This window comes from Sus scrofa, chromosome 14, assembly GCF_054392235.1.
Source record: "Sus scrofa isolate SSC_HxYL_T2T_F1_AM1 chromosome 14, Sscrofa_HxYL_maternal_Yorkshire_Landrace_v2.0, whole genome shotgun sequence".
NCBI lineage: Eukaryota > Metazoa > Chordata > Mammalia > Artiodactyla > Suidae > Sus > Sus scrofa.
Window position 1 is genome coordinate 64,448,830 of NC_139396.1, and position 19,027 is coordinate 64,467,856.

At 50.9% G+C, this 19,027-nt stretch overlaps 2 protein-coding genes across 7 annotated transcripts in view; both read left to right on the top strand.

Moving 5' to 3' along the window:
• KIAA1671 (KIAA1671 ortholog) overlaps positions 1-5,380 on the top strand; it is a 213,786-nt gene extending 208,406 nt beyond the window's left edge. For all 5 annotated transcript variants that reach the window (XM_084994628.1, XM_021073316.2, XM_084994627.1 and 2 more), the window contains exon 12: positions 294-5,380. The gene's annotated coding sequence lies outside the window, so the exon portion shown is untranslated. The remainder of the gene's footprint in view (positions 1-293) is intronic.
• CRYBB3 (crystallin beta B3) lies at positions 4,959-14,006 on the top strand. 2 transcript variants are annotated; one of them, XM_084994636.1, is made up of 7 exons: positions 4,959-6,787; positions 7,433-7,660; positions 9,064-9,152; positions 10,274-10,392; positions 11,330-11,462; positions 12,413-12,555; positions 13,696-14,006. In XM_084994636.1, the coding sequence occupies exons 3-7, from the start codon at positions 9,078-9,080 to the stop codon at positions 13,859-13,861; spliced, it is 636 nt and encodes a 211-aa protein (XP_084850762.1). In that variant the 5' UTR covers positions 4,959-6,787; positions 7,433-7,660; positions 9,064-9,077; the 3' UTR covers positions 13,862-14,006. The 2 variants fall into 2 exon arrangements, with proteins under 2 accessions (XP_084850762.1, XP_005670820.1); XM_005670763.4 differs by having other exon boundaries at positions 5,375-7,660; positions 9,058-9,152.
• Positions 14,007-19,027: the final 5,021 nt, after the last annotated feature.

Here is a 19,027-nt window from a genome sequence, read left to right on the forward strand (position 1 = left end):
TCCAGCGGTGCTATGAGCTGCAGTGTAGGTTGAAGATGCAGCTGGGATCTGGCATTGCTGTGGTTGTGGTATAGGCCAGAGGCTACAGCTCCAATTGGATCCCCCAACCCAGGAACGTCCAGATGCTGCAGGTCCAGCTGTAAAAAGAAAAAAAAAAGTCATCTTTCCTAACCTATGGCTTGTGGGGGTGGCCGTCTTGGGAAGCACCAGAAGAGGTTCTAAGGCTTGAGGGTGGAGAGAAATGGGGTCACATGTTCCCCCGACTGACGCCAAGACTGTCCCTTCCTCTCCAGACAGGGGACACTGCCACATCTAATGAACAAGCCTTAACTGTCAGAACCCGAAGCCGAGGCCATGCCGCTGCGTCCCTTCCTGCACATGCCTGGGCCCTTCTGGTCGGTGGCAGGGAGAACACTGCCCAGCGCCTACCCCTCAGCAGGCTCTCCTGAATGGATGGGGCAGGAAGGCTTATCCTCCACAGGCACTGTCACCGCCTCCCAGACAGCACCTCCGGCTGGGAAAGAATCCAGGCGGCCCAGAAAATCCACGCTGGCAGGGGTTTGGTTTTGGTTTTACGTAAAAATGTGCTTTTCTCCCCATTTTTGACCCCTGCAGTAGCACCATGAATGGGGATGTAAGGCTGGCCCATCTCTCCTGGGTCCTGAGTCTGAAAACATCCCTTTTCCTCCAACCCCAGGTCTGGTCTTTTTCAAAAGGACGTTTTCAAGGAAGATGAAACCATGCATTTCCTGCTGTAACTGTGGTCCAAAGCAGCATTGCTGGGTTGGGGGTTTTGATTCCTCCTTTGCGGGGGTACTTCTCCCTCTTGAAGAATCAGAAGTTCCGATCTTTAAACACCCACCCTCATTCTTTCAAGAGTATTTATCCTCCCCACGGGGCTGGTGCAGAGCTGGCCTGTTCCATTGTACGTCATCGTGTTTGCTTTCGAAGGTGATAAAGCAATAATGCAGCCAACTTTCTTTGAAATTTGATATGTATATACGTTTTGACGTGAAAGAACAGGGGGAGAGGCGTGCGAACAGTTTGCTTGAAAGTATCTGATCATCTCAGGTTATCTTATCCCTACCCAAGCTTTTAAAAAAAAAAAAAACTCCTTGTCACCCTTGTGTACATTTTCCTGGTTCCTTTTCATCTGAGCTCTGATTTCTGTGGGGTGACCTTTGTCCCTTGACCCCAAGGGTTCAAAAACAGCAGCCCGAATGGCAGTGCCTTTCCCTCTCAAGCATCAAACCTGCCCCCTGAGAGCCTCTTTCTCCAAAGTCCTTTTCTGAGCATGACCTGAGCTGCTGGCTTGAAAGAACCGTTCCCAGTTGGCCTCAGGATAGATGATGAATAAGGGGTTTCTTCTCACCTCTTCTTTCTACCCGCCCCACCCCCCATTCTACCTGACCAGGTGCTTTTTCTAGGTCCAAATGCAGGAAGGGAGGGTCTTGCTAAAAGCCCTTCTATGGAGGGGAGCCCTTTGCCCACTCCGGGGCCTATGAACAGATGTGCCAGATGCTAGGTGATCAAGTCCAGGCTTTTACCTTGCCTCTTTTTTCCTGCCAATTCTCAGCTCATTCCCAGGAATCTCCAAGACCTCCAGGGTCTCCAGTCACCATCTACTCTGTCCTTTTTGTAGGAAATCCTCCACACCTGCTTCCACCTCTTAAGCCCAAGGCTCCAGTAAATGTCTCAGAAATGGCTGGCCCACCTGTCATGTCTGGAGTTGCCATAATCCTTGTGCCAACCTTGCATGGAAGATGCCCATCTGTGAGATAGATGCCCAAGCCGTTCCCAGGGCAGCCCACGATTGCCAGGGGCTGTGGGGGCTCAGTTTCCTAGTGGATCTGTGCCCAGCACTTTCCTGGAGGTGGAAATTTCTCTTGATAAATCCGTTCTTTGCAAATGGTGTCAAAACATGCCTCCCTGCTCCCTGGCCCCCCTCCCACGGTCTTCATTTGTCTCCCCAACTCTTCTCCCTCCCTGATCTCCCTTCACCCCCTCTCTGTCTTGGGGGTGCAGGATGGAGACGCATCCTGTCTCTCCAGGTTAAGACCAATGCCTGGGCCCTGGAGAAGGGGCTGTGGTTCAGCACCACGGACAGTGATGGAGCCCCAAGTTGGGCGCCCACTCCCAGAATCCCATTGACTGAGCTTTGGCTGCTTGATGGGCAGTTGTTGGAACCTGTCAACTGCTCAACCTTTGTGCATCTGGAAACCTCATGCATCTGTGTCTGGAGACTTGGTCTTGCTTGATCATAGTCTGTATTCTCTTCATTCTCTGAGTTAGTGGTCAATCTGTTCCCTCTGGCCTCTTGGGAACTGCTTCAGTTGATTTTTCTTTCTCATTTTTTAAAGATCCAGTTCACATTTTATTTCACCTTTGATGTGGTGGCTTTCCAGGTCAATAGGTCTCCTTAAAAGACACCCCCCAGTGTGCTTTGACCCTGAGTTCTTTTCTTGGCAGCTTTCTTTCTTTGTCTTTCTCAAGGTGGGTCGGGCCCCTTGGTACCATCTAGGCAGCAGGAAGTAACCTGCTCTATTGAGTCAGTGTATGGATACGCACCATGCAGAACTCTCAGTTTGGAATTGGTCATGTTTCAGCCCAGGTACACCCACCAGGAAAGAAAAACACTTGAACACGAGATTGACCTGGAGGTCTTCTACCTAACCTCCCACACCCGGATTGGAAATAGAAAGTCCACTTAATCCTTTGGTGATGAGGACGTAGAAAGTCCACCCCCTTGAAACTGCGCAGAGCGGCCTCACCCTCCACACCACAGAGCGGACAATCACTTAGTGCTGGCTCCTGTGACCTATGGTTCCCATGGCCCCTGGCCCTAAGATCAGTACAATGAAGTTATCGGCAACTGATGCTTGGCACCTTTGCAGACAACTGTGTGGGCTCTCGGGGGCTAAGCAAGGGGTTGTATGCTAGTTTCTTGAGTTTGTCTGGAGCCACCTTTGGAAATCTGTCTCCTTTTAAATGAACTTAATATGCCTTAATCATTTGTATGCAATGGAGTCACCTGCCCTAATCAAGCCCTGGGCCTCTGGCTTTCTTTGGATGAAAGTTTTATACAGAATGCATCAAAAATAAGATGGATAGATGGATAAGATAGGTGATTTTTTAAAAATAGTATAATCTCTGTTTCCCTCCCTCCTTCCCCTGCTCCCCTCTTCCCCTCTGCACATCAGCATTTTGATGGCTGGTCTTTGGACAAGTCTGCATCTTTTCCCTCTGCAGTAGATCTCCTTCTTCACGGTCTCTTGCCTAATGTAACAAGCTTCAGCCTGTGAATTTCCATGGCAAGGCCTCAAAACTCAGTGTTGTAGAGAGTCCAGAGTCCCTCAGAGCTACCAGAGCAATGCCAGCGAAGCAGGGGCCTCACAGAGTTTAGAATGTTGGGGACTTTGAGTTATGCTGACCTGACAGCCTCAGGTTGTCTAGGATTCAGGGAAAGGACAATGGGATAGGGAGGGTTTGCAGGGGACAAACCTAGTCACATGCTTTCAGACAAACGTGTTTTCCTTTGTGTGTCCTGGGAATCGAGGCCAATTCTTGGTATTGAAATAGGCGTAAGCCTGAGGTCCTCAACTTTAGAGGCTGTGCAGGGGATTTGGAAAAACCTCAGGCATGATGTCCGTGAAGGCCTCAGCTGCTCCCGCCTGGTGCTGGCAGCTGCCTTGTCTACTTCTGCTTTTAGGTTTTTCAACTCGATGCCCCCAGACCGCCCCAGGAGCTGAAAATCAGCAGGTGTGTGCTTGGACCACCTCCAAAACAAAGTGCTATCTTAGAGGTGACTCTAAGAAGTCACACGGAATGAGAGGGTCCCTAAGGCAGCCTCTCCCAGCCTCCTCCTCTCTCCCCATGGCCTCTCCCACACAGCCCTGTCCCTGAATACAGGAAGTGAGGTAACTGTTGCTTTGTGTAAATTAGCACTTCGGGGTAAGGTCTGTGGAGAGGGAAGGGGCATGGGAGAAAAGCTTTATCTACTGGGAATTGCCCCTCCCGACTTTAAGCTGCGGTGAGTGACTATGGTGATGGAGCAATCTTCCAAAGCCTCTGACTGTGCCTTTCCTCCTCCAACATGTGTTAAAACAGGAAAGATTAAAAAAAAAAAAAAAAAAAAGACAACAAAAAAACCCCCACAGCATTGTGACTCTGTGGGATGGGGTGGGGGTAGGGACAATATTGATTGGCAGGAGCCACTTAAAGGGGGCAGGGCCCACTCTGCACGTGGAAGGGGGTCCGCTTGGGCTCCATCCCCTTAGGGAGGATGGATCTGAACTCTGTGCTGAGAAGCTCCCAGGAGTCATCATGTTGGAATTCCAAGCAAGCCAAGGATCTGGAAATGGATAGCCATGTGGAAAGCCAGAAGGCGTGAGTGTGCTGGGTCTTGGCTGATCATAGCGCCTTTGACCCCCATCACCCTTCTAGAGGTTTCTTTGGTCTGAGTTGGTTCCCGCAGGGAGGGGGAGCAGAGAGCCAGGTTCTGGAAAGTCAGCCTGAGATTTCTGGCAAGGTAACCTCTCAGCCTCTCCTCCTCATCCTCCCAGAATCTCCTTAGTAACCCTCACACCCAGCAGCCCACCATCTCCTCCTGTGAATCAGCCTGGCACTTTCTTGACAATCTCCAGTGGCATCACACCTACTTAAAAAAAAAAAAAAAAAAAAAAAGATGCCATTGTCTAAAGGAGAATTTGAGCTTTTTAATGATCTCATTCCACATAGCCTTATAGATCATGTAAATAGGGGGGCTGGCAAAAGTCATCTGTTGTGTTATGGAAGATGTTTTGTACTGTGTTATTTCCTGAATTATACCGATATTCCTCCAAGTCACGCACTTCCCAGATGATTACGATCCTCAAAACGCTTTGTAAGATGGGGGGAGCGGACATATATATTCGTACACTCTGTAATTTCCTCACCTTTTTCCTGGGTCCCTTCCTCAGATATTTGAGTCATGCTAGAAAAGGAACTCGAGTCTTCTGTGGGCAGGAAAGTTGAAGCGTCCTGCCAGCTGGTGTCCTCGAAGTTGCCTTATGAATTCACGGGCTCTAGGAATTCTGATCGGAAGGCGGTCGACCGGCACTTTATCCAATCCCAGAAAGGATCTCTAAGTCGCGTGACTGATTATTCATCTAGAAAAACCTATATTTTTAACGTTAAAACAAAGGGGGCTCCCCGGACCTCACAGAGTATTGGCTGTCTACAAGTGCTTTTCTATTTTGTAACTGTAAAGAGGTTTCATACGCACAGAAGAAGAGCAGTTGGGAATCTGGTCGACTGCCCTAAAACAAAATGACCTTTGCATGTACAAAGATGTTGCATTCAGACTCTGAAAACAGCAAATAAAGCTTTGACGCGAGCTGCACTGGAGAAGTTGGTGTGTCAGTGCATGAATGAATGGGCTCCCCGACGCATGCATGCCTCCCCCCAGCTGAGTCAGTCTCTCCACTGTGCTGAGCTGGGGGCCAGGCAGCGGGAGGCCAGAGCAGGGGTCCCGGGAAAGGGGGCCCAATGTAGACAAAGCAGGATCTCCATTCAGCGTGGGGCTGGCTCCTCATTCTGCCTCCTCCTGGCTGGGGGGTACCTCTGAACCCACACAGTTCTCCAAAATGGGGGTGGCGACAGCAACAAGTGTGGGCAGTGGCTCTCAGCTGGGGGGACTGTGCCCCCCAGGCAACCTTGGGCAATAGCAGGAGACATTTTTCAGTTATCACAAGGAGGGAAGGGAAATGCTACTGGCATCTAGTGGGGAGAGGCCAGGGATGGCGCTCGACATCCAATACTGCACAGGACCACACCCCCCACCCCCATGCCAGCACAAAGAATGATCCAGCCCCAAATGGCAATAGTGCCAAGGCTGGAAAACGTGGCATGTGAAATCTGGGCACATAATAGGTTTCCAGGATCCTAAAAGAACTGATGGGAGCGGGGTCGGGGGTGCGGGAGTCACCTCATCGGCTGCCCCCACCTCTGTCTTTCCCTTATCTGTCCAGCAGGTGGCGACTGCATCCCAGATTAAGGGGTTAAAACCAACTACTTTCCGTGAGCACCAGAGGGAAGTAGTCCTGAGGCTTGAACTAGCAGGCAATATCCTCAGTGATGAATATAATAAAGTAACACTGTGTTGAGTATTTTGCTTTCTGGAACTCTAGTGGCTCGAGGAGAGAGAAGCTTCTCTGTATTTACAGATGAGGAGTAACGACTCTGAACTTCATTAACAAGGTCACAAAGGTCCACCTCTTTCCAGAGTCCAGCTGTCACCCACATCTCCAGGGATACCGGCAGACTGGGTCTTATGCTGACTGGGGGATTTTAGCCAAAAATAAACCACAACAAAAGAAAACCCTCAGTTTAACATTTCACTCCTTGGCTCTCTCATGATGTTGTTCATTCAGTAATCATTAACTGCAGGTTCTCAACTCTCTGAAAGTAGAGCATTCGCATGAAACCTTTCCTAAGCCGAAATGGCATATGTTGAAGCAGTTAAATTAGGACACCCCTTGCTCACAGATGCCCGAAATCAATGGAGATCAAGCACAGCTGCTCATGGACACAGTTCAAAGCTGTGGCCCTTGATGCTGAGACGCTGGATGTAGTTCCCAAGGAAGGAGCTTGGTGGCGCCACTCACCTCTATGACATCTCGGCAAAATGAACACAAATGATTTTTTGCTTTTTGCCTTTTTTTGTAAAAGCACTACTAGTGTAGGTCTTCATGAAAGCAAAATGACTTAAAGCAAACTTTCAAAAAGCCGGGAGATTCTGTAGTAGCAGGTAAAATTATGCTTTGTTAGACACACACTCAAAATGCATGGGCCTAGGTTTTTAATCATAAATTAGGTGACAATCATGATCACCTTCATTTCTATGGAGGCTCAGAGCTGGGCTCTGCAGGCCAGCCCTCTTCCTCTCTGCTGTGTGATCCTGGGTAAGTGACTTTATCTCTCTGAATTGTTTCCCCCTCTTGAAAGTGGGGATCATAATTCCACTCCTAAAGAGAGCAGCAAGAGGACTAAACATACTGCTTGTGAAGCTGGCCCAGTGCTGTGCACACAGTAGGTCTTCAACAAATGGTTACCATTATCCAGATATGCCTTCGACACGAAGAAAATCAATCTTTGTTGGGTCTGTTACAGCATCTCGTGGAAATGTTGGGATGGATTTACACCCAATGTAAAGGGTATGTTCAAGGTGATCTGACTTAAAAGGCCACATGGCACGTGGGAAAATTGAGAGATTCCGGGCCCTCTCACCTTAAGAACTAGAGCCATTGCAAGGATGTCATGCACCCCAATAAGGAAGACAGTGGCTCTGAGAAGACAAAAAGGAAGTTGGGGAGCACTGGGGGCCTTTCCTGCCCGATGGTCCCCGCCTGGTACTGTCAGGCTTCCCACAAAGCTGATGTCCCTCTGCCCCCAGGAAGTCATCAGAAGCCATGGCTGAGGACACAGAGGCACGGGGGCCTCCCCAGGCCTGCTATTGGGATGAAGCGGTCCGGACAGAATCGGGTGGACAGGGCGCTGCCTCAGCAAGCTGGGATGTGCTGGGCTGTCAGAAAGTGCCCATAAATAGGACACTCCTTGCAGCAGCAGGCCGAGTCTGCAGACGGCGCCGGCCCCTCTGTTCTTCCCAAGGCGACTGCAACAGGTGCATTCCAGGAGGCGGGGGCAGGGAGGCTGGCCTGGACCTTGGTGGTCTCTGGGGGAGGGGGACATGCACAGCTGGCCCCCTGCACAAACTGGGGATCTACGTGAGGGCTGGAGCTGAGAGGGAGAATGCAAGAGAGTCACCAAGCCCAGCCGTGTCACAAGGTGGCCAGGGTCAAGCCCTTGAGCATGAGCTTAGGGCAGGGGACCTGTAGGAACTGAACATAGCTGGCGGGGGGGCAAGCTGGGGGCTGCTGCATCTCCTGAGAGTCTTCCATGAGCCGGGCCAGGCCCTGTTTCCTGCTGATGCTGCACACGCAGGCAGATGGCCCATGTCTATGCGTCACTGGGCCTGTGTTCTGAGTATATACTCCATGCAGCCCAGCTACCCCAAGGAATGGGAGTGCGGGAGCCAAGGCTGAGCAGCAGCCAGGTGTGGGGTGTAGTTGTGGTGCCTTCTAGACCACCGTGGATGTCTGAAATGGGCATGTGTGCATGAAAGAGACACAGAGAGGCTGCGTTTGTGTAGTGGGTGGAAAGTGACCATGTGCTGTGACCACGGGGGCTCGTGTGAGCTTGTGTGTGTGTGTGTGTGCGCGCGCGCGCGCCCACGTGCTGATAAACATGAGAACAGTCCCACGTGTCTGCGTGTGCGGCATGGTAAGAACCCTTCCACAGGACTACTGCAGGCCCCATGGTGCGTGACGCAGTCCCTAGGGATGAAGGGGAGCTGTCCGTCTGTCTGTGTCTTTTGGGGTATGTGTCTCTTTAAGTGGCTGGGACACAGTAAGTGCTCCATAAATGCATACGGGAGGAATAATTGAATGCAGAGAAACTGGGCTGGAACAGGTGTCCCAGGACCTGGTCCAGCATCATGCTTTCTCTCGATGTCTGTCTGTCCATCTCCCACCAGTCCATGATCTCCAGTTCCTCTTGGTCACCCAGCACAGGGCCAGGCACCAACACAGTTTTCAAGGAATCTTTGGTGAATGAAGTAATCAGTGAAAAAAAGACAACTGCTTGGGGTGCAGAGGTGGGAGAAATCCTAGTACAGGAGGTCCCCCAAAGCCCCCCCTTTGACCAGGGTCTGAAGGTGCTGAGTCCGCACAGAGCTCCAGTTGTGGGGGAAGGGCATGGGCTTTGGAGCCTGGGCCAATCCCAGCCTACCCTCCCTGGGCCTTGGGATTCCCCTCCATCAAATGGGGCTCCTGATCCCCCTGACTGTCCCAGTCCCTTGGGGTCCAGAGTAGGTGCTCAGTGGGTGTTTGCTGAATGAATGACTGGTTGTGAGTAACAACCACATCTCACAAGCAGCCAAGTTTTGTAGCTCAACTCTAATCACATCAACACCTGGTTTCGCCTGGGCGCACACGGTGACCCGTTTATCTTTGATTGAAGCTACAGGTGTTCCCGGGAAGATGGCAGAGCAGCATGGCACACCCGAGCAGGCTGCAGCCGGCAAGAGCCATGGAGGCCTCGGGGGCGGCTACAAGGTACCAGGTGGGGAGGGGTGTTGGGGGATCTGGGCCCATGGCTGCTCTTGGTCCAGTTCCTGGCCCTCCCTGGGCTTCAACAGCCCCCTCTTTAAAATGGGAATGGTTCCCACACAGTCCCCAGAGCCCGTGTGAGAACTAAATGCAGGCACCATTACTGTGGTCAACGAAGGAAGAAATCTGAGAGCTGGAATTTGGTGGCTCGGTCCTTTCTAAGCTATCCTTAGGGGCTTTAGTTTGAGATGGGGTCCAAGGATGGGTTGACCAAGGAGATAATGGGGGGCTTGAATAAGGGGGGGAAGGGCAGAGCTGCTAAGAGGCCGCCTGGCTCTGAGCCTGATTTATGGGTGAATCAGCCTTGCCCTGTGGACCCTCAGCTTCCCCTTGGGAAGAGCTGCCCAGAGGCACACTGCCCACCAGGAGAGGGGTATTGCTGCCACCCCTTCCAGGAACCTTTTGGTATCTGTGGGCTTCCCCCTGTCCACGCCAATGCTCGGGAGAAAAGAGCCAGCTGACTTGTTGAATCGGTGCCTCCACTTAACTTGTGCAGCCCAGGACGCCTTCTGAACCTCCCTTGACCTGGTATAAAATGACCAGAGCTGCTCTTCCCCAAGGACCTGCTATGAAGGACCCGTTTGTGCTTCTAGGCAGGTGAAAGAGGCAAAACCTTCCTCCATCTTTGCAGCCCCTTCCTCTGGGGGCAGAGAGTCAGGTGAAGGTCAGCTGTTGCAAACTGAGGTTTTATTTGTCCTGCATAGGACTTTTTAAATGAGAAATTTCACATTGAGGAAATTACAGCTTTCTGGCTTCCCTTGAAAAGCTTAGGAAGGTCCCTCTGGACCACAGCGGCTTCGTTTCCCCACAGTCCTCCTTCCAGTCATTTTGGTCGTTTGGCTTTCCTAGCTTCTGCCCTGGCTCCAGCCAGATACCTGAGTTGCAATCCTTGGTTTAATTGAGGTTCCTGAAGGCATTCTCCCCTGTGGCCACCAGGGGACAGGGCAGGGCGGGTACCAGGCAGAACGGATGGAGCAGATGTTCCAAGGAGGACTGTGCAGGACAGGAGCTAGTGCTGGGAGCCCAGCTCTGGGGCGGGGGACACTCTCAGGAGGCTGCCCTTCCAGGTGATCGTGTACGAAATGGAGAACTTCCAAGGCAAGCGGTGTGAGCTCTCAGCCGAGTGCCCCAACCTGACGGAAAGTCTGCTGGAGAAGGTGGGCTCCATCCAAGTGGAGTCAGGGCCGTGAGTACCTGGAACCCCCTAGCCTGCCCTGAGCCCTCTGGGAGTCGGGAGGTCCAGGATGGAGCTCTAGATACACTGTGGGCCTTAGGCAACTCCCTTCTCATCTCGGGCCCCAGTTTTCCCACCTGTAAAGTGAAAGTGTTGAACTGCAATTCTCTAAGAATCCTCCTAGCTTTCCATCTCTGGGGTCAGTAGATGGAGAGAGAACAGACAAAGACACCCCAAGCACCTAGCTCAGTGCCAGACTTGTGGGCTTTAATAATTTTAATAATGATGACAATGTCTAAATTTTTAACATGATTTGTATCACTGAATCCTCACAACCGGCCCACTTGACAGATGAAGAAACTGAGGCCAAAGGGGTTAAGTGTCCCATCTGTGTCCACACAGCGAGCAAGAGTCCCAGCTGGACCCTGGATTCTTGTCTTCAGATGGAAAGTGCAGGCTCTAGCACTAACCACCTGGGTGATCCTGGGCAAGGTGCTTCACCCTCTAGGCCTCTGTTTTCTCATCTGTCAAATGGGGATAACAAGGATACAGAGTTCAGAAGGAGTTTTGGTAAAAATGAATGGAAAGATGCACATATATAATAGTAATAATAACAATATAATAGTAAGAAGAAGAAGAAGAAAAAATGTCTATGGGATACTTACTGTGTGCCAGGTATTGCATTTAAAATGTTTCTGAGCAGACTACACAGAGGTTACATGTAAAACGGATTCTTAGCACTATTTCCCAAGACGGTTTTCTGGCTCAGAGTCTGAGCTTTCACTATGTCCTAGTAGCTCCATCAATACCAGGGCCAGGGATCAGTAGTAGGGTTAGAGGGAGGGTGCAGAGTCAAAGCTCGTGGCAGATGCACCTACAACCCCCCCCCATTAGACTTGTGTCCACCCTCACGGTAGCAGAAGTGACCCAGGCCTCTTTCCTTCTGCAGGTGGCTGGCGTTTGAGCGCCGAGCCTTCCGAGGGGAGCAGTTTGTCCTGGAGAAGGGGGATTACCCTCGCTGGGACGCCTGGTCCAACAGCCACCACAGTGACAGTCTCCTGTCCCTCCGGCCTCTGCACATTGTGAGTATACAGCTCCTGGAGTAGGACATGCTGGGAGCTGGTCAGGCAAGCTCCTTTTATAGGCTCGGCCAAGGGCTTGGCTGCTATGGACCTGGCCAGGGAAGGGCCCTCATTATTTCTGATCTAAATGATTGTGGAAGATAAGAGGAAGATGGCTATTGAATAGGCACTGGGATGGGAGCCAGGAGGCCAGGATTCACATCTTGAATTAGCCAGCAGGGCACTGGCACATCCCTCTGTAACCCTATTAAAATTATGAGCCATGTGGTCCAGTCAAAGACATACAATCTAGAAAACAGCTTCAGAAAGTAACCGCAAAACAGCTCAAGTATTTCCCTTTTGTTTCTTGAACACCTGCAGGAGATTCAGCACATGGTGAGACTTTATGTTTTGTTTTTTGTTTTTGTGGGTTTTTTGGCCACACCCTCAGTGTGGAGGTTCCTGGGCCAGGGATCAAACCCACGCTGTGGCAGCAACCTGAGATGCTGCAGTGACAATGCTGGATCCTGAACCTGCTGAGCCACAGGGGAACTTCCATGGTGACGCTTTAAAATGTCACTCTTCTCTCCCACTTATTTCACTCACTCCTCAGCTACTCCAGCCCTTTCTCCTTGTCACAATGACTGATGCTCTTGGAGGGGATTGGGAGGGGGAAAGCTGGGCAGACTGACTCTGAATCTGGTTTTGTAAAGAGAGAAAGTTCCTACATTAGTAATTCTGATGTCTAGCTGCCCACTCTGGGCCTTCGTTTCCCTCTCTGCTAAATGACAGAGTTTAACGAGACCCGAAAGGCCCCCTCTTGGTATCATGGCTCTCTGGCTCTACGATTTCTAAGAAGACCCACTGTGGGGGTGGCATTATTTTACGGGGACTTGATTCTCCTCTGGAGCCTCCCTGCCCCCTGCTTTGGGCTTGGGAGCAGCTGGGTCACCCCGTCCTCTTTCCTCTAGGATGGTCCGGATCACAAGCTGCATCTGTTTGAGAACCCAGCTTTTGGGGGCCGCAAGATGGAGATAGTGGACGATGACGTGCCCAGCCTCTGGGCTCATGGTTTCCAGGACCGTGTGGCAAGCATCCGGGCTATCAACGGAACGTAAGGGGCCTGAACCCACTCTTGCCCCTCCTCTGTCCTCCAGTCATGCCTTTGGCTCCCAACAGGATCTCTGCTCTCACTACACAGCTGCCATTTCCTGCCCCTCTGGGTCTGACGCCCTTCATTCGAGTCAGAGCCCCTCCCCCATCCTTGCTCAGAGCCCCACTTGAGAGCTCCCATGATGTGGATGTCCACTGGCTTGCATTCCTGCACCAATGGATTTCTGAGAAGACTTGACTTATAATTTTATCTTTTTTTTTAATCAAGTGAAATCTATTCTCTCTACCTATCTTCATCAAAATCTCTTCACTCCTTTTCTGAACATCCTCAGGCCCTTGAATTCAGATTTTTATTTCCTTTTCAATCATCCTTCTTTATCAAGGGGCCATGCAGGTATACAGGTATCATGTGAATAATACGTAGGAGAGCAGGCTTATCACCTCCTTCCTTCTAGGCTTGATATCTGTTCATACAATCTTGGGCCCACCTTCCCTTTATCCATCTCACTTGTGGGCTTGTGATCTGGGGTTGGGCCTTGAAAAGTGCCACCTCTTCCCATTAATAACTTTTTACTGAGCATCTGCTATGTGCAGGGTATGGGGGCAATAAGAACTATACAACTCCTCCCTCAAGAATTTCATAGTCTTATACAGAGACAGACAAGCAAGCAAGTATTCACGGTTTGTTGTGATCAGAATTATGATGGGGGACACACAGGGGCTCGGGGGGAACTGAGGAAGCACTTGATTCAGTCTGGGGGAATCAAGAAGGGCTTTTGGAAGGAAGAGATGTCCAAATTGAGATGTAAAGGATGATCATGAAAGAGGGGCCAAGATAAGGATAAGGCAAGGAAAAGCATTCCAAGCAGAAGGAACAGTGTGTAAAGACATGCCATTTCAGGGAGAGTAGAATAAGAAAGGCTGGAGTGTGGGGTTTAAAAAAGGAATGCGAGCTACCGCTAGAGATAGATGTTTGGTGAAGGATCTTGTGAGCAGGGCTAGGAGTTTGAATTCATCCCCAGGGTACTGGGCAGCCTAGGAGGGATTTAGGCAGGTAGAGAGCCAGGTTAGATGCTGGCTTTAAAAGCCTTGGTCTGGCTGGAGGCTAACCATCCTCAGCCCAACCTCGGTGTCCCTGCAGGTGGGTTGGCTACGAGTTCCCTGGCTATCGCGGGCGCCAGTACGTGTTCGAGAGGGGCGAGTACCGCCACTGGAACGAGTGGGACGCCAACCAGCCACAGCTGCAGTCGGTGCGCCGCATCCGCGACCAGAAGTGGCACAAGCGGGGCTGCTTCCTCAGCAGCTGAAGGGCGCACAGGCCCCAGTGGCCCAGGCCCGCCCTGGGGGGCAGCAAGGGCAAGAAGAGGAGGCTCCAGGGCCAGGGTGAGGGCCTGCCTGACCCCCCTTCCCCAGAATCTGCTCAATAAAGCCTGGGGCCGGTCCCCCACCTGCCATGTTCCTCTGCGTCACTTCTTGAGGGGGCGGGGCCCGGGGTAGAACCAGAGAGAGGGAGGGGCAGGATGGAGGAGGCTGCGGCTGGAGGGATCTGAGAGCCCCAAGGGAGGGCTGTGAGCGGTCCTTCTACTCTAGGCACTAGCCCTTATCAGGGAGAACCACTCACACACCCTACCGTGGTCTTGGGTCCGTCTGTCTGTATCTCCATCTGTCAGTCCATCCAGTCATCCACCTAGTCTTTCCATGTTCCTATGTTTTCTTCTTTCCATTGACTTATCCATCCCTCCTTCTACCCCTCATCTTTCTATCTGTTGTTCCATTCATTTGTCCAGTTCTTCCTTCCATCAGTCATTCATCCACCATCCCTCCCCCCTTCTTCCTTCCATCCGTCCATCCATCCATCTGTCCATCTATCCTCTATCCCTCCCTCCACCCCTCCCTCCCTCCATCCAACCATCCTATATATACCCTTCCCATCCATCCACCATCCCTCCACCCATCTATCCTATATCCCTTCCTACACCCCCATCCTTCTCTTTCTCCCTTCATCCCTCCCTCCATCCCATCATCTGTCCTTGCATCAATCCTTTCAGCCATTAATCCACCAATCCTTCCTATCAATCCCTCCATCCACTATCCATCCATCAAATATCCTTCCTTCCACCCCTCCCTCCATCCTATATCCTTCCCATCTATCCATCACTCCTCCATCCAAAATCCCTCCATCCATCATCCCTCCACCCATCTATCCTATATTCCTCCCTCCACCCCCATCCCTCCCTTCCTCTTTCCATCCATCCCTCCATCCCATCCATCTGTCCTTGCATCAGTCCTTTCAGCCATTAATCCATCCATCCTTCTTTTCTATCAATCCCTCCATCCACCATCCATCCATCCAATTTCCCTCCCTTCCTCCATCCCATATCCTTCCCATCTATCCCTCCATCCATCCATCCATCCACAATTCATCCTATATCCTTCTCACCCATCCATCTATCCCTCTGCCCACCCACCATCCTTCTATTTTTGCATCAGTCCTTTCATCCATTAATCTAGCCACATTTCCATCCATCTATTCTCCCTTTCTCCCATTGATCTATCCATCATCCCCCATCTGGCTCTCTTAATCTCTATTTTAATTTGTTTATTCAGCAAATGCCAGTTCTTGTTCAAGGCCAGAGGACACAGCAGTGAACAAAAAGCCCCAGCCTCACAGAGTCCACTTTCTGAGACAGAACATGAAGAAACAAGTAGAGTTGGAATCTAACATTAGGAGGTGGTGAGGGCTAAGGACAAGAAAGTGGGGTACAAGGATGCAAGGTGATGGGGTGGTGGTCAGAGAACTCTTCTCTGAGATGGTGACATTTGAGCTCATCAGACCTGAATGAGCCACGAGAACATTCCAAGTGGAGGAAGCACAGGTTCGAAGGTCGTGGACAGCAGTGTCAGCTGAGTGATAGAGACACAGTAAGGAGGTTGGTAGTTAGGGCTCTACGGACTCTGGAAAACTGAGTTTGAAAGGGCAAGACACGGTCTACCTTTGGGTTTAATAGGATTGCTCTGGCACAGAGCAGAACGATGGGGCCAAGGGGGAGGCAGGAGACCAGCTGGGAGGCTTCTGCAGAGATCCAGGAGAGCTGTGACCCCCGACACTCTCTCCTCCATGCCTCAGTGACTGTCCCCTGCCCAGAGGGCTTCTTCAACCTCAGCTCTGGGGCTGAGCCTCCCTCCCACCTGCCACCCCTGACTGTCACTTCATCCAGCCCAAGAGGGACACCATGGCCGTGCCAAGGATACACGTGTATCTCCTCTGTTCCCAGTGGGAGGGAGAGGAGTTGTCCCTCTGACAGGCAGGAGACAGCTGGCTTCCCACAGGCCTGGGGACAAAACCCCATCCCTCCCCCCTGCATGAGCCAAACCCGACTCTGTTCCCCTGTCACACTCAGAGCCTGTCCCAGGCACCTACACCCTCCCCACTGCTGATGCAACTGATGCGAGCCCTAAGAAAACATTTTTCAGAAATGAGAGAGGAAAAAAAAAAAGGAAGTTCCTGTCATGGTGCAGTGGAAATGAATCCAACTAGGAACCATGAAGTTGCAGGTTCAATCTCTGACCTTGCTCAGAGGGTTAAGGATCCGGCGTTGCCATGAACTGTGCTGTGGGTCGCAGACGTGGCTTGGATCCCACATTTCTATGGCTGTGGTACAGGCTGACAGCTGTAGTTCTGATTAGCCTCCTAGCCTGGGAACTTCCATATGCTGTGGGTGCAGCCCTAAAAAGATAAAAAGAAAAAAAAAAAGAAAGAAAGAAATGCAGCGGTTTTCAGTTACTTCAGACTGCATTTAAAAAAAAAAAATGTGCACAGCAGAGAAATCACTTGAATCACTCGTCCACATCACCTCGTTAAACCCTAACAATGCCCTTGGAAGGTAGCACAGTTTTTAATCCTATTTATCAGATGAGGAAACAGGTTCAGACTGACAGAATCACCTTTCTAGGGCCACACAGACAGGTGGTGGTAGAGTGGAGGTTTGAGCCCTGCGTGCTGATGTTAGAGCCCACACACTCTGACAGATCCATTGGGGGCATGGAGACATCACAGAGAAGATGAGAGTAGTTGCCACAACAGTTACAACAACAATACTATTGGCCACAGCTATCCAGCCGCTACTGTGACCACGCCCACTACTGCTTTACAGAATCAACTCTGTGATGGGTGATGGTGACCCCCCCACTTGCAAAGAGGGAAACAGAGGTCCACTGTCCCTCTTTTAAGATGTGAAACTAGGACTGAAGTCCATCTCTAAAGCTCCTATCTCCCCACCTCCACCAACTGTTGATGCTGTAGTTGAAGCCTCTGCTGCTGGGGCTGCTGGCCATGCAGTGGCAGCTGTTTATTGAGCACTTGCTATGCTCTAGGAGCTGCCCATGCCTGGTCTCAGTTAAGGAGTTCCTTGGCAATGGGGTCGGGGGAGCCAGGGAGGCCAATGCAGAGCTGGGGGTGTCCCCCTTCTCTCCTTCCCTCCAGCCAGACTTGGTCCCAGACTGTAGAGCTGGGCTGATCCTTAGAGATGGGCTTCATGTGGACCCCCAGATCCAGCGCAGACCCAGGAGGTCACTGATGTCCCAGTGTCCCTGTCCAAAGCCTCAAAGCCATAATAACCACCTGCAACAAGGAACACTTGCTCTCTGCAACCACTCCCATACATTGTCCTGTTCAAGCCTCCTAAGGACCTTGGGAGCACAGAGAGGGGTAGCTGACTGCTGAGGTCACACAGCCAGGGAGTGGCAGAGCTGGGCTTTGACCCCAGGCCTGCATAACTCAGGAAAGTGGCTCTTAACTCCAACCTAGAGTTCAAATTCCATCTAAAGCAGGGGCTAGAGCCTGAGTAGGACAGGGAAAGAAGTATATCCCTTGGTGACAAAAGGTCAAGGTTCAGGGACAGGATATCACTTTCCTCAATGGAGCGGACTCGGAGACTAATAGAGACAGTAAGACTAAACTGATTAGAGGGATTAGAGGCCTTATGGCCGAGATGGGTCTTTGATTCCCACCACCCAGGTTCCTCTCCAGGCACCATCACTTCCTGTGTGCCTTTGGGCAAGCCACTTAACCTCTCTGTGCCACTGTCATTTGTAACACAAAGTTAATGACATGACCTGAAATATGTGAATAAAAAATTTTTTTGGAAGAAAAAAAAATAACACTACCCATCCCATAGGTTATTTTGAGTATTAGCCTATTTTTAACTTGCAGAAAGGGATGAGAATAATAAACAAAGTGTGGGCTCTAGAAGTATGCATCCTCCTCCTCTGAATCATTAAAAATAATGACCCTAGAGACAGGCTCCATGGTTGTGTGGAGCAGAGACTTTCCAGTTAATCAATAATGTGTGTTCCCCCTAAGCACACCGGTGCAAGCAAGGAAATAAAGAAACTATGGTGTGCCCATCGTGGCTCAGCAGGTTAAGAACCTGACATAGTGTCTGTGAAGATGCAGGTTTGAGCCTTGGCCTTGCCCAGGGGGTTAAGGATCCAGCATTGCTGCAGGTGGTCACACAGGTCACAGATGTGGCTAAGATCAGGCACAGCTGTGGGGTAGGCTGGCAGCTGCAGCTCTGATTCAACCTCTAGCCTGGGAATTTTCATATGCTGCAGACACCTGAAAAGAAAAAAGAAAGAAAGAAAGAAGGAAACTAGGCTCCGAGGCTCATCTTGGGGAATCTGAGCTGTGACAAGGCTTCATGGGGAGAATGGGATGCGGCGGGTGAGCAGGGCTCATGGAGACAGGACAGCAGCCCAAGGACCCCCAGGAGCTGGGCAGGCCCTCGAGGCCATTCTCCTTGGGGTCCACCATCAGTGAGCCTCCGTGAGTGCATCCCCCTTGCCTGGGTCTCTTGGGGTCCTCCTGCCACTGCCTGCTACCTGCCCCCTGGGTATTTTTTATCTTTCCCTAGATGGTTGCAGACTAGCTGCCAGCCCTTGCATGCCCATGTGCCCCAGGGACACCTGGAATTCTGGAGAAATAACACATACTAGGAGCAGCCTTTGTCCCATGGCTAACAGGTATCAGCATATAAATACCCCAGCACCCTCCCCTTGGGTGGGAACTTGACCAAGCACTCCTCCCCATTTTGGAAAAATCATGGCACCCGCAAAGTTGTTGTGTTGCCTGCAGTGTTTGCATCACCAATAAACACCTCAATCCATATGTCTGGCTATGTTATGTTCAAGACGGTTCTTCACAGGCATCTACAAATGTCAAACACAACTTCAGTTCACTATTCTTACCCAAACTTGTCCATTAAAAGTGGCACAAATCCCTAACTCTTTGTTCAAATTATTCTGGTAGAGCTGGGTACAAACCTTTATATATTGAGATACATATGGCTACGCCTTTCATTTTCTCTCTTCTTTTATATTAGACTTAGGACATGTTATTATTAATTTATTCCGAGAGCATTAGGTAGGTGACTTAGAGTTTCCATTTTATTTCAGGAAATGAACGGGCTCTCGTA

Excerpts from the sequence above, each read along its gene's own strand:
- CRYBB3 (XM_084994636.1), top strand. The coding sequence starts at position 9,078 with ATGGCAGAGCAGCATGGCACACCCGAGCAGGCTGCAGCCGGCAAGAGC. Across the intron at positions 9,153-10,273 it reads GCCTCGGGGGCGGCTACAAG|GTGATCGTGTACGAAATGGA; the intron begins GTACCAGGTGGG and ends CTGCCCTTCCAG. Across the intron at positions 11,463-12,412 it reads CCCTCCGGCCTCTGCACATT|GATGGTCCGGATCACAAGCT; the intron begins GTGAGTATACAG and ends TCTTTCCTCTAG.